This window comes from Gopherus flavomarginatus, chromosome 8, assembly GCF_025201925.1.
Source record: "Gopherus flavomarginatus isolate rGopFla2 chromosome 8, rGopFla2.mat.asm, whole genome shotgun sequence".
NCBI classification, from domain to species: domain Eukaryota; kingdom Metazoa; phylum Chordata; order Testudines; family Testudinidae; genus Gopherus; species Gopherus flavomarginatus.
Genome location: NC_066624.1, coordinates 105,713,722 through 105,727,260, shown reverse-complemented (window position 1 = coordinate 105,727,260; position 13,539 = coordinate 105,713,722). Strand labels below are relative to the sequence as shown.

The following is a 13,539-nucleotide window of genomic DNA, read 5'->3' as shown; positions in this document are numbered from 1 at the left end:
AAACTGAACTTCAGTGGTGACAGATTATTAAAACCAAAAATCACCACACATTAGGTTCTTCCAATCCCAAAGGATCGGTCACTCACCCCAGGTCACCAGATGCTCAGGATCTCACCAAAGACAATGCTGCCAGTCAATTACTTCAGTAACTAACTCAGGTTTATTAGCTAAGAAAATAAATGACAGTTATGCAGAGGTTTAAAGCTGCTAAGTTACATTACTGGTGAATTAAAGCTTGTAAATCCAAAATGCTAACAGGGCTGTTATATCTGGTAGATTTTTATATCTTGGATTTGCCAAAATAGTTTTGGGGACCTCAATCCTTTGTTCAAAATTTTGTCAAAGTTCATCAGTCCAGAGATGTCGGAGGAAAGATGTGGGGGGGCAACTTTTGTTCTTGTTTTTTATATCTTGACTCCTCTCCTGGAAAAATCCTGCCTGCGTTATGGAGTTAAGCAACTTCATGATGTACTTGCTGGTCCACCAGTTCTTCATATGAATTGCAAATTTTATTTGCACCTTTGGCACGCTACCTACTGCTCACGCTGTCTCTGAATTGACATGCAGAGGCTCCTGTTCACAGATCCTTTTGTTATTCCTGAAGGGCTAACCTGGGGGTGTTTCCCAGACCGACCACAAGTTTGAGTTACAAACACGCAGCAAAGTTTCATAACGTCACGTACAATGATGATACACATATCAAAACAGGATAATAATACTTAGCAGATTACAACTTTTCCAATGATACCTTACAAGGCATACTTTGTCCAAGATTTACCACAATTTTACAACAGTGGTGACCATCTTAGTGTAGACAGTCACCTTCGGCTTCACCTCAAGATGGATCTGTCCTCCCTGTTTCCCCCAAAGGGCTCTGTTTAGTGTCATGGAGCTGACAGTCACTGTGCAGCAGCTTGTAATGCACGCCGTGCTGCAGTGGACGTGAAGTGCTAAACATCATGCAGACACTTCAGCTTGTCCCAGTGGGGGTGAAGCCGCGTTGTCTGGGACGGCCCTGGAAATTAGCAAGTGCTGTGAAATGCTGGTTATGCCTAGGTTTGTCTGCAGCTGAGGGATTGTGTTCGGAGTGAGCGAGCCATACCATAGAGTCAAAGTGTGCCGTATAGCCAGCATTCCTTCTGAGAGTGGGTAGAACAGTGCATAGAACATGTTTCCTTGCGTTTCAGATTATCCTTCAGGTTACATTAAATACATAGGGACAACTCTTGGTTTCCACTGAAGCTTCTGGCAAAACTCCCACCGACTGGCTTGCTGGCTTGCCAGTGGCTCTGTATAAGCCCTCTGTACCTTGGTTTGTAGGTGTTCTGCCTCAGTGTCAGGGATTATTGTTTGAAGTCTCCTTTAGTGTGACCTTTAAACAACTGGCTTATGCTGGGCTGTGGGCAAAAGATGTTTAGGAAATTTTCCATTGACTTCTGCTCACCTCTCAAGTTGTTAGTGTGGTCAACACCCAACCTTTGAAAATTACAGGCACTTAATGCAAAAGCCAAAAGAACACCCATATATAAGCAGAGCACATTACTACTAGTCCAAGTTTGATGCTAAAATAGGGGACAAATTGTGTGCTTAGAGCATCAGTTGGTTGCATCAGGGGAAGGACGTTTTTCACACCACGCCCCTCCTACAGCATTGCACAGTTGACCAGCTATGTTAACCTACAGTACTTGCCCTAGGAACAGTTCACTGCCACAGGTAAGATACTGGGCTTGATGGAGCAATCTGGAATGACAAGCGAGAGGCACCTACTTTAAACATTTTGTTAAGTGAATGAGTGAAATGTACACACTTTGCACAGAGGTGGAATAAATTAACTTTGTTGAAGAACTAAGTGGAAACTGGGAGGGAGAGAGAATTCACCCCCATGGCCACACGCTGTGCATGGAATAGTTCTGCAGCTGCCTGCTATTCTAGCCCAGCAAGAGGGACTGCAGCCTTGGAGCATCCCCTACCTAACGGTTTGTGGCCACTGGATCCATGTAGTCACAGACTCATTGGTCCCCTCCTCCTCTAGCCCATTGCAAAACTCTGTTCCACATTGCTTTTCCAGAATCAGCATGAAGCCCAGCTCTGCCTCATACGTGTGGTGAAGAGTCTGTCTGCTCTGCTTTGGAGACGCCTTCTGTAATCCCCAAACACCTGGCTGAATTTCACCTTCTCTGCATAACTAACTAACTAAACAACACATTCATAAATATCAAGTGATTTTCACTCTCCAATTAATTTCTTAACAGGTTATTGGCTCAGTTGGATGAAACAGAAAAGGCTTTTGATCAATTTTGGTCCAAACATCACCTAAAACTGGAACAGTGCCTTCAGCTAAGACACTTTGAACATGATTTCAGAGAGGTATTTTTGCTTATTTCTTAAAAATAGACTTGTCGCTAAAAGTCAGCATGTGTAAACGCTCCTTTTCGGTACTTTATCGGCACTTCTGCCAACAAAATACTTCCAACACAACGGGTGGCGTTAGCTTTGTCGGCACAAGAGCACTCCTGCCGACAAAGCCGCATTCACGCTGCCACTTGCTTTGGCAAAACTTTTGTCTTTCACGGGGGGGCTTTTTTAAGTACCCGGGAAAGATGAAAATTTTTGTTGACAACTTGGCAGTGTAGACAAGCCCTCAGTTTCTGAATTTACTGACAAAAGCAGTTGTGTATTACTGTAATATTTACTCGGAACATGTTAATCTACAGGACCTTAGTTTAAAATGTGCTTTAAAAATATTTAATTAGTGTGTTGCTGAATATTATAAAATCACCTCTCTAAAAATCCTTGAATAGATTTTTAGATTTGAGTATTCATCTTTAGCCTTAAATGCTTGGATCTTCGGACATATCGTTTTTTTTAAAATAAATCCTTCAAAAGACCCCCCTTATCTAAAATACATACGTGAACCCAGGCTGCTGTCGGGCATAGGGGCACTAGTTTAATAATACTGCATAGGGCCCCATAAATCCTAAGGACAACTCGTGAATTTTCTCCCTGACGGGCTGGTGCTTGTGGAGCAGGAGGATTGAGTTCTATCACTGCTGTCCCCATGACGTTCTGAGTGCCCATGGTGTACAGCATAGTGATAGCTATAAAGTCCTAGGAGGCTGTGGATTTGTTATAAAATGAGGCTATTTGTGTTTCTTGTAGGTAAAACTGGAACTGGATAATCTGATGGACGCGCAAGCTGGTTTCACAGATATTGGAGACAGCGTGACTCGAGTGGAGCACCTCCTAAAGGAACGGAAACAACTTGAAGAGAAAGGACAGGTTTGCACTTTACTGGACTTTATAGTTCAGTTATTGTAGATTGCTACTATTAGTTACTTTGTCCATACACCACACTTACTGTTCTGTGCGACACCACCAGAAAATGCAGTTACATACTACTGCGTAGGTATGTTTACAAAGGAACATGTCATGAGCTCAGCCTTTTAAAGTTCGGATCCAGATGTTGACTAGCCCAGCCTCCTAGGGTGTTAAGATCTGGCAGTTTGATTTGTTCCATGATAAATATAGAGGCCCCTTGCAAAATCTGCTTTTGGAATTCAAACCCCGATAAAGCTCAGGAGGGTTTGGAGCTGAGGTTTTGGGTTGTGTTCATCCCTTGGAACTTGAAAGTACAGAGTGAGCAAAGTTTGAAAGACTCTCCAGTTAGACATCTTTAAAAGTTGTTTTACTAGAAGTCAGTATTGCCTGAGCAGCTATTTCCAGCAAGGGATTCAGCATGCATTGAACAACCTTTCCTTTTCCAGATCTTTTGGCCTTATAACTCCATCAGGCAGCTGTGATGAGCAGTAGGTTTGCTGTCATTAGGAAACATCAAAGAAATGAATCAGTTAAATAACATCAAATTCACACGAACAGCTGCAAAAGCACAAGATGATCTTGTGTCTAAAGTGTACAGCTGAGATCCAGTATCAGAGGGGTAGCCGTGTTAGTCTGGATCTGTAAAAGCAGCAAAGAATCCTGTGCACCTTCTAGACTAACAGAGGTTTTGGAGCATGAGCTTTCATAGGTGAATACCTACTTCATCAGATGCATGTAGTGGACCACTACATGCATCTAACGAAGTAGGTATTCACCTACGAAAGCTCATGCTCCAAAACCTCTGTTAGTCTATAAGGTGCCACAGGATTCTTTGCTGCTTTTAGCTGAGATCCAGTAGGCTTAGATTTTCTTCCTGGTTCTGCCATGGAAGTCTAAATGAGTGCAAAGTGGCATAGCTTGCACCTTCTTCCCACTCTCCTCGTTGTGTAATTTCTTACATCAACTTAGACACCACACATACTTACTGATGTATAACTTGCACCTCTTAAACATCACCTCTGAGCGTAGCCTATTGAGTCTAAATTGGTGTAATGTACACAGTGAGCAGGGAGAAGCAAGCATAAATCAAGGGTGAGGACTCTGAGTGCTCCAGGGCTGGAGCACCCACCGAAAAAAATGGTGAGTGTTTAGCACCCACCGACAGCCCCCCTATTAGCACCTCCCTCTCCCCCCAACACCTCTCGCCTGTTGGCAGCCCCACCGATCAGGAGTGGAGGTGGTAAGAGGTGGGGCGGGGCAGAGTAGTGGTGGGAAAAGGCAGGGTGGGGCCGGGCCTTGGGGAAAGGGGTGGAGGGGGCGGGGCCTTGGGCGGAGCACATCCTGGCACGTTAGAAAGTCGGTGCCTATGGCATAAATTACACCAAGTGAGAGTCCTTTAGACTGACTTCTGGATTTAGCCTACAGAGTCAGCTACACATCTGTAAGGCAACTAAAATAAGCCAGCCTCACACATCCTGATGTCAGACTTCAAGGCAGGTGTGAAACAATACAAGGTGTCATCCAAAAGAATGATCCATCCTGCAGCTCTAGGCTTCAGCAGAAATTATAGAGGAGCCACCTAGACTAGGCTCATCCTTTAGGGTGTGATGGTTTTTCATTTCTTCTTCTTGTTTGCACAGGAACCTTTGGAAAAGGCCCAGTCACTAGCTCTGCATGGAGACCAGCTCATCCAAAACAACCATTATGCAGTCGACTCCATTAGGCCAAAATGTGTTGAACTCAGGCGTATCTGCGATGACTTTACCAATGAGACCAAGAAGAAATATGATATTTTGGGAAAGTCCCTTGAGCTGCATAAGCAGTTAGACAAGGTAAGCAAGTCTTCATGTAGGAAAGCACTAGTAATGCTAAATGAAAAAATAATGGGTTAAAGGATCACATATTTGGGCTTAGAGAAAAGCATGTTCACTATTTCCCCCAAACAGCTACTATGCACAGCTGCGGGAAAATAGTTGTGGTATCAGCCTCAGAAAGGGGAAGAGAGACTGGTTAGCATAAAAGAGAACAGTGGTTTCCTGGAATTATACAGTTAGGAGGATTAGAAATTAGGGTTTGAGGTAAAATAAGAAGTCATCTAAACCTAAAACATGGCCCAAGCCTCTGTTGGGGCTTGCCAATGATCTGTTCACTGCCTGTTACATTCTTTTGTTTCCAAGTTCCTCTATGCTTCCATGATCTGGCTGGAATGGGAAGCAGAAATGCTCAAATGCCATGAGAAAGTGATGATCTTGTGGTATTTTCAGCCGGATTTGAGGCAAAAATTACCAGAAATCCTATTTGTGAGATTCCTAGCCCGGTTTTATAGACCCAAGAGGTTTGGGGGGTTCAGATAACGTTCAGTTATCTATCTGGACTCATGGGTACTTATCTGAACTGAATGTTAAACAAAGTGAGACGGCATTAATGAAACCTCTGGCCTCCCATATGAATCATCTTGTGCTAGTACCAAGGGAGATTTGAAGCAAATACTGTAACCACCCTTATTATCTGGGCAGATTATTCTTATTTCCTATGTTGGGCCAACAACCTCATTGAAGTTACTGGGTGTGACCGTGAATTCTGGCTTGCTGCTCTTTACAACTAGAATATGATGGGAGGTGAGGGTGCTCAGCATGTCACAGGACATGATCAGTGCCTCACAGGATGGATCTGTAAATGTAGAGATTGTTTGCAAATTTGGGCTTAGGTACAGGGCACTGTTAATATACTTAAGGATATTCCTGTTTCCATTTGATGAGGACAGCAGTGGTCAGATGGACTGACCACAATGCTGCATGACAGGTCACCTGGCTTCCATGTCCAGCTCTGCCCCTGTGTGACTTTGGGGTCCTGTACTTATCTGCCTTTGTAAAGGGCTTTGAGGCCTGCAGGTGAAAGGTATATGTGCAAATTATTTACTGGTTATTAATGGGACAAATTGCTATTGGTGATTGGGAATGCAGAAAACGAGGTTGCGACAAGAAGATCTAGGCTTCATCTGGAAAGAGATTCCAGAGGAAAAGCTACAGATGTCTGTGCTGGGAACTTGTCCTAGTTGATGCCTCCTGCTCAGTGCACTTAGCTTCTACCATCCCTTAGCCAACTCCACATGGGGTGGCAAGCCAAGATGCACCCTGGAGAAGTGCCAGGCACAAGAAGGCGCTGAAGCATCACTGCGTGTGCGGCCATAGGCATGTGCCCTGCAGAGTGGGAGTATCTCTTGGAACTGAAGTGAACCAGGCCATTAAATACTGTGCTCGTCAAATCCAATCTGTTGTTTCATGGATGACTTGGTCTAAATGAATGGAAACCCCTCAGCCAGCAGAGTCTATCTACACTGTATCAGCTATTTACTCCATTAGCATAAATCACTGCTATCAAGAAAAAATAGCTATTCTCTCTACTACTTTACACACAAGCTGTGGGCTGGATCTTACCAGTTGCCCAGCTTTCTCAGCTCCCAATAACAGGGGGTAGCCATGTTAGTCTGTATCCACAAAACCAACAAGGAATCCGGTGGCACCTTAAAGACTAACAGATGTCTCCTTGTTGTTTCAGCTTGCAGTGACTCATCATACAGAAGAAGTGAGGTTTTTTACCCACAAAAGTTTATGCCCAAATAAACCTGTTAGTTTTTAAGGTGCCACCGGACTCCTTGTTGTTTTTATCATACAGAAGAGTATGTCTGGTTGCTTCAAGGTATTTTTCAAGTAACACAGTGTAGAGTATAGTTACTCAGAGTTACGGTACACAATCTGATGTCTCAAGGAACTGTACAGTTTAACAGCGTAGGAAGGTTTAGCTGTTGTCTTGAAACAACAAATTTATAATGCAAACCTTTGACTCCCTCGCTTTAAAATCAATTTGGCTTGAAACTTGGTGCACAACTTAAGCTTCAGTGCAGTTTCTTTTCTTTTGCACAATAACTTAGTGTTTTTGCAGCAGTAAAGATAGGACACCTGGCTATGTTAACAGTGTCGTGGACATGTTTTGGGGTAGCTAGCTGAAAAAGAAACTATTTTTTAACGTTGTTCTGCTGTTTCCAAAAATGGAAGGGCATTCAATTATTTAATATAATGAAGTCATCATCAATAGTGCAATATTTTAAAACCAGTAAGGAGAGAATCAGAGCTGAGTATCAGTTTATCCTCTGCTTAGCCTGTTGTGAAGGTGGATTGCTGAAGGAACTGTCCTGAGACCCCTCAGTGAGTAGGCACAACGACGTGGATTATTGATAGAATGATAGACATCAGACTTTATTGCTTTTGTCTAAATTCAATACAGTGAGTCCCATTCTGTGCAGCTCCATTGAAGCACAGTGCTGAGTCAGTGGAGTTACACTGGGTCATATTTGGCCCCATAGACTTCATTGTAGCTCCTTGTTTTTAATGCACAATGCATCTTGAAAACTGCTTACAGCCTTGACTCTCTTGTACCAGCATGGGCACGTGGGTGGTATTGAAGAGTGTTATTTCTGTTCAAATAGTGGGCAAGAAGCAGCAGCATTGAAGCCTCAGTCTGTACCATTATTACAACGTCCTAATGGCTGTTTTCTTCTACAGGCCAGGCAATGGTGTGAAACTGGAATCTACCTCTTAGCTTCTCAAGCTGTGGACAAGTGCCAGTCACAAGAAGGAGCTGAAACTGCACTGTGTGACATAGAGAAATTCCTGGGAACCGCTAAGGAACACCAGGTGTCTAACCCTAAGGAATTCTACAACCAGTTCGACATGATTCTAACCGCTGAAATAAAGGTAAAGCTTGTTGAATTTTTACTCTGCCAATTTAAACTTCCTACAAACCAGCAGTGAATGTCAAAATACACACTTCACATACTGTATTAACTCCTGGCTTCTGTTCAGATGAAAATGTGAAAGGAGATCTATGATAGCAAACTATTCACAAATGTGGACACTTGGGGCAATAGCCTTTACTCATACGAGTAGTCCTTACCATAGGTGCCAACTCTGTGGGTCCTCCAGGGGTGGAGCACCCATGGGGAAAAATTGGTGGGTCCTCTGCACCCACAGGCAGCTCTCCTCCCCGTGCCCCCCCCGGCCCAGCTCACCTCTGCCTTCGCCTCCTCTCCTGAGTGCCCCGCAGTTCCACTTCTCCCTCCAGCCCCCAGAGCTTCCTGCTGCGAAACAGCTGTTTCACAGTGGCAAGCTCTGGGAGGGAGGGGGGAGGAGGTGGAACGCGACACGCTCAGGGAAGAGGCAGGGTGGGGCTTTGGGGAAGGAGTCCAATGGGGCAGGGAGGGGGCGGAGTTGGGGGGGCTTTGGGGAAGGGGTCGGAATGGGAGTGGGGCAGGGGTGGAAGTGGGGCGGGACCATGGGGGGGAGGGGTTGAGCACCCACCAGTGCCATGAAAAGTTGCTGCCTACGGTCCTTACTCACACACTCCGAAGCCTGGGTCAGGGACTGTGCAGAGGGAGGTACCCAGTGGGAGTAGAGTGCCTGCAGAGAGCAGCTGCTGCACTCTTCTAAGACAGAATGCGGAGTGTGCTACTGCCTAATGCTGTTAGTCTGAGGTCTGGGTGCAAGGATCCCACCCCAGTGTTCTGTCCAGCCCTGAATGACATCTACTCCACATCTGTTCTGCATACAGGCCAATGTCCAAAAAGTTCTACAAAAACTAGAAGACGTGCAAGAAATGTTTGACAAGAGGCAAGTGAGTTTGAAGAAGCTGGCAGCCAAGCAGACTCGGCCGGTACAACCTGTCGCCCCGCATCCTGAATCCTCCCCCAAGCGAGCATCACCCAAGAGCACCAGACCAGCACCATTAAGTAAGCCTCAGAGAGAAGGTTTTCAGAGAGACACCCATTCTGTTCTCACAGTTCTGTTCAGTCCAATAACCAAACTGAAAGCTTATGCTTGAGATTTAGTGTCGACACCATGAGCCCAGGCTTCAGAGTCAGCTGTGAAATATTCATGCGCATGCAGAGATAGGTGAGGGCGAATCGGGTTATGGATCTACCAAGAACACTTCCAACTCCCTGTCACAGGGCAGGATTCCCTCACACTATACTCCATGTTGTACACAATCCTGACATACTCCAGTGGCAAGTTCAACACCATGTGTGTTATTTACAATAAGCTAAACAAGTGGTTGTTCCCCACAGCATATGACTTTTACCTTCTCCCAGACCCAGGGGAGAAGGTGGGAGAGGTCTCATCTCCCTGAGATCCTGAGCTTCTCTGGGCTTCCCTTTCAGCCTACCCCTCTCTTCTCTTTTCCTGTCTGCCTTTTAACCCTCCTCAGCTGATGAGCTGAGTCCACTTGTTGATTGGTTAATCATCACCTGATACTTAATCAATTATCTCATCACTTTGGCTCACATGGGGACACTTACCAAGTGCACAGAGCAATGAGTCAGTCAGGCTATTCTCACTCTGTCACTCTCCCCATTCCTGGAAAGTTTCTTCCCTTCAGTTAAGCTCCCGCCAGGGATGGTCTGTCCCTCAGAGGGACTTATCTTCTACTTTTTAGTCTTCCTTCCAAGTGACCACAGATGTCTAATTGTTCATTGAGTGTGTGCAAATTATTCACATGCATTTCTGCTTGTAAAATTGCTTGTAAATTCTTAGCTTTAAAATCACACTATCCCACAGTCAGACAATGCAAACGTTAAGGCTCCAGTAACAACCTTAACTCCTGTGCATCGCTCACATGGAGTATTTTCTACTCCTGTTTCTTCTGTATAATCCTCTACTCCTCCTCTGGGGTAGACCTTGAATAGTTACCTTGCGGTAAAAACTACCTCTGCATTGTCTTCACTAGGATCTGCAGTGAGGTTGCTGACTCGAGTTAGCTATCTCGATTAAAAAGAGCAAAGAGATTTTTTTTTATTTTTTTGCAGTGAAGACATAGCTTAAGTCAACTCAAAATAGCTTAGTTTGTGTCTCGTGGGGGCCCCTTTTTAACAGCGCCACCCTTTGGGCCATGTAAAGAGGAACCTCACTATATTTTTAAAATGAAATCTAAGTCTCTAGCAAAGAGCCTTAAAAGTATCAGGGGATAGCCATGTTAGTCTGTATCTGCAAAAACACCAAGGAGTCTGGTGGCACCTTAAAGACTAACCGATTTATTTGGGCATAAGCTTTTGTGGGTAAAAAACCTCACTTCTTCAGAGGCGTTGAGTGAAAGTTACAGATGCACGCATTATACTGACACATGAAGAGAAGGGAGTTACCTCGCAAGTGGAGAACCTGTGTTGACAGGCCCAATTCAATCAGGGTGGATGTAGTCCACTCCCACTAATAGATGAGGAGGTGTCAATTCCAGGAGAGGTAAAGCTGCTTCTGTAATGAGCCAGCCGCTCCCAGTCCTTATTCAAACCCAGATTAATGGTGCTAAATTTGCAAATGAATTTTAGTTCTGCTGTTTCTCTTTGACGTCTGTTTCTGAAGTTTTTTTGTTCAAGAATAGTGACTTTTAAATCTGTTATAGAATGACCAGGGAGATTGAACTGTTCACCTCCTGGCTTTTGTATGTTACCATTCCTGATGTCCAATTTGTGTCCATTTATTCTTTTACGAAGGGACTGTCCGGTTTGTGTAAATTGAAGCTCGGTGGACACTACAGAGGCAGCTTACATCAGCCTAATTATGGCAGCGTACACACTACGGACTGATGTAAGTGCCCTACTACAGCAAGATAATAACTCCACCTACACAAGAGGCGTAGGACTTATGTTGGTGGATTTAGGGCGACGCAGTGTCTGTGTAGACACTGCATTACTTACATTGGCTGTTGGCTGTCATTCCTATCACTTTCACCACTATGCTGGAGACTTGAAATTGACAAGAAAGCCGGGCTGTAACCAGGGCAGATGGGGAGCTCCAGCTAGAGCCTGGCTGTTCCCGGGTTTCCTCACTCCCAGCTGGGGTGCGTGCACTCCCTTGGAGATCAGCTGCCCTCTGGCTCCCAGCCCAGCTGCTACCCAGGCTCCCCACTCCTCCAGGCAGCAGCCCGGCTGCCAGCCAGGCTCCTGGCTCCCCGCTCCCTGGCAGCTGCACTGAGGATCCTGGCTCTCTACCGGGAGTGCCTGGACTCTGGGTGCAGAGCTCCCTACTGGAAGCCTAGCTGCAGCGGACAGTGGGGAGCCAAGAGCTGTGGGGGGCAGAGGGGGCAACCAGGCTTATGGTAGCACAGAGCTGAGATCCTGGGGAGGCGGTGGGAGCCGGGACTCCCCACAGGGAACCAGGAGCCTCTGGGCATCAGCCCAGATAGCAGCAGAGAGCGGGGCAGGTACAGCCCAGCTTGGAATGGGGAGCCTGGCTGGGTAGCTGGGCTGGGAGCCAGAGGGCAGCTGGGCTCCGAGCGGGATGGGCACAGCCCAGCTGGGAGCCAGGAGCCCAGGGGCAGCCAGGCTCTAGCTGGAGCCCCCCACCCGCCCTGGTGACAGCCCGGCTTTCTTGTCAATTTCACAGCTCTAGGATATAGCCGTGCAATTGACAAGAATGACAGCCAATCGTCGCTGTAAGTAATGCAGTGACTACAACAACACCGTGTCACCTGAACTCCACCAACATAAGCCCTACACCTCTTGTGGACGTGCAGTTATGATGTTGCTGTAGTAGCACTGTAGTGTGTACGCTGATATAATTAGGTTGACGTAAGCGGCCTTATCGACCTAACTCTGTAGTGTGGACCAAGACGTAATTTTACTGCCTTTCTGTCAGCACCTTAGAGTCATTTCCAGAGCACACACAAACTGTACAATTTTATAATATTCTAAATGTACAGCGAAGCAGAGGGAATAAATATATATAACAAAGCACATATTTGCTTTGCAGGTGGTGTAAATTACAACCCTTTAAATAATCTGGAGCCTTTGTTCATGAGGGCCATCTGATGCCATCAGCTATTTACACAGAAAGCCTAAGTGATTCTAGAATGTGGTTCTGTGAATTTTATGTTAGAGTTCAAAATACAACTGATGAGACAAAAACATACAGATAACTATTGAACCCTGTGCATATTGTTGCAAATGATCAGCAAGCCCACGTTACTTACAAATATTTCTAGAACTGTGATATAGTGGGGAGATGTACAGTGTTCACTGGTCCTGAAAGTCACACTACCACCTCCCTCATACTGGACCAGGGTAGTGCTACTCATATGATGATGCTCATATACTACAGTGGCCAGAGCTAATTAAATACCTAGATTGCAATATACAGTATGTATGAATGATTAGCTTACTAAGGCCTTGTCTACACTACAGGGGGAGATCGATCTTAGTTACGCAACTTCAGCAATGTGAATGACGTAGCTGAAGTCGATGTACTTAGATCTACTTACTGTGGGGTCCATGCTACGTGATGTCGACGGGAGACGCTCTCCCATCGACTCTCCTTGCACTTCTCGTTCAGGTGGAGTACAGGAGTTGACAGGAGAGCGATCTGCGCTCGATTTAGCAGGAGACCCACTAAATCGACCGCCGATGCATCCATCGCCATGCGTCAAACCACCGGTAAGGGTAGACAAAGCCTAAGAATGTTTCTACAGATGAGCCTGACAGGTCAAACCAAAGACTGATATTCAATGATTTATTGGTAAGGCAAATAATTAATAGTGATGCTCTATCTCTAAATAGTACTGACCCAGAGTGGGTGCCATAAAAATAAAACTTGCCCGTATGGCAGTATTTGACTTTCTGCAGTATTTTCTGGGCTTGGAACAGGAAATACCAGAGCTCAACTACCATGACCAGAAAGTGACAATTTAGTTTTTAAAATGGCACTGTCTTCTCCAACAGTTGCTCAGTGTGTAAAATGTCATTCATTGGATTTCTGAATTGACTTTCGTCTCAGAATCCCAAAGCACTTCACCAACATTCCCTAACTAATGGGGATGTTGTATCATTGACTCCTTTGAGCACAGAGAAGTTAAATGACTCACTCAAGTTTACATGGTGAGTCTATGGTAGAACTGAGACTAGAACAGAGATGTTTTGACTCCTGAGCCGTAGTTGTGACCACACTGCCTTGAAGACAAGAACATAAGAATGGTCATACTGAGTCAGAACAATGGTTCATGTAACCCAGTATTCTGTCTTCAACCATGACTGCTGCCAGATGCTTCAGGGGCAATGAACAGGGCAATGATCAAGTTATGTGTCTCCTGTTGTCCACTCCCAGCTTCTGACAGTTGGAGGTTTAGAGACACCCAGAGCATGAGGTTGCATCCCTGACCATCTTGACTAATCACCATTGA

At 45.4% G+C, this 13,539-nt stretch overlaps 1 protein-coding gene across 5 annotated transcripts in view; it reads left to right on the top strand.

The window, feature by feature from the left end:
* Positions 1 to 13,539, top strand: part of MCF2L2 (MCF.2 cell line derived transforming sequence-like 2) — a 302,991-nt gene that overhangs the window by 132,217 nt on the left and 157,235 nt on the right. For all 5 annotated transcript variants that reach the window (XM_050964264.1, XM_050964267.1, XM_050964266.1 and 2 more), the window contains exons 9-13: positions 2,253 to 2,367; positions 3,160 to 3,279; positions 4,959 to 5,150; positions 7,881 to 8,072; positions 8,926 to 9,103. In XM_050964264.1, coding sequence (XP_050820221.1) covers positions 2,253 to 2,367; positions 3,160 to 3,279; positions 4,959 to 5,150; positions 7,881 to 8,072; positions 8,926 to 9,103 — 797 coding nt within the window. The remainder of the gene's footprint in view (positions 1 to 2,252; positions 2,368 to 3,159; positions 3,280 to 4,958; positions 5,151 to 7,880; positions 8,073 to 8,925; positions 9,104 to 13,539) is intronic.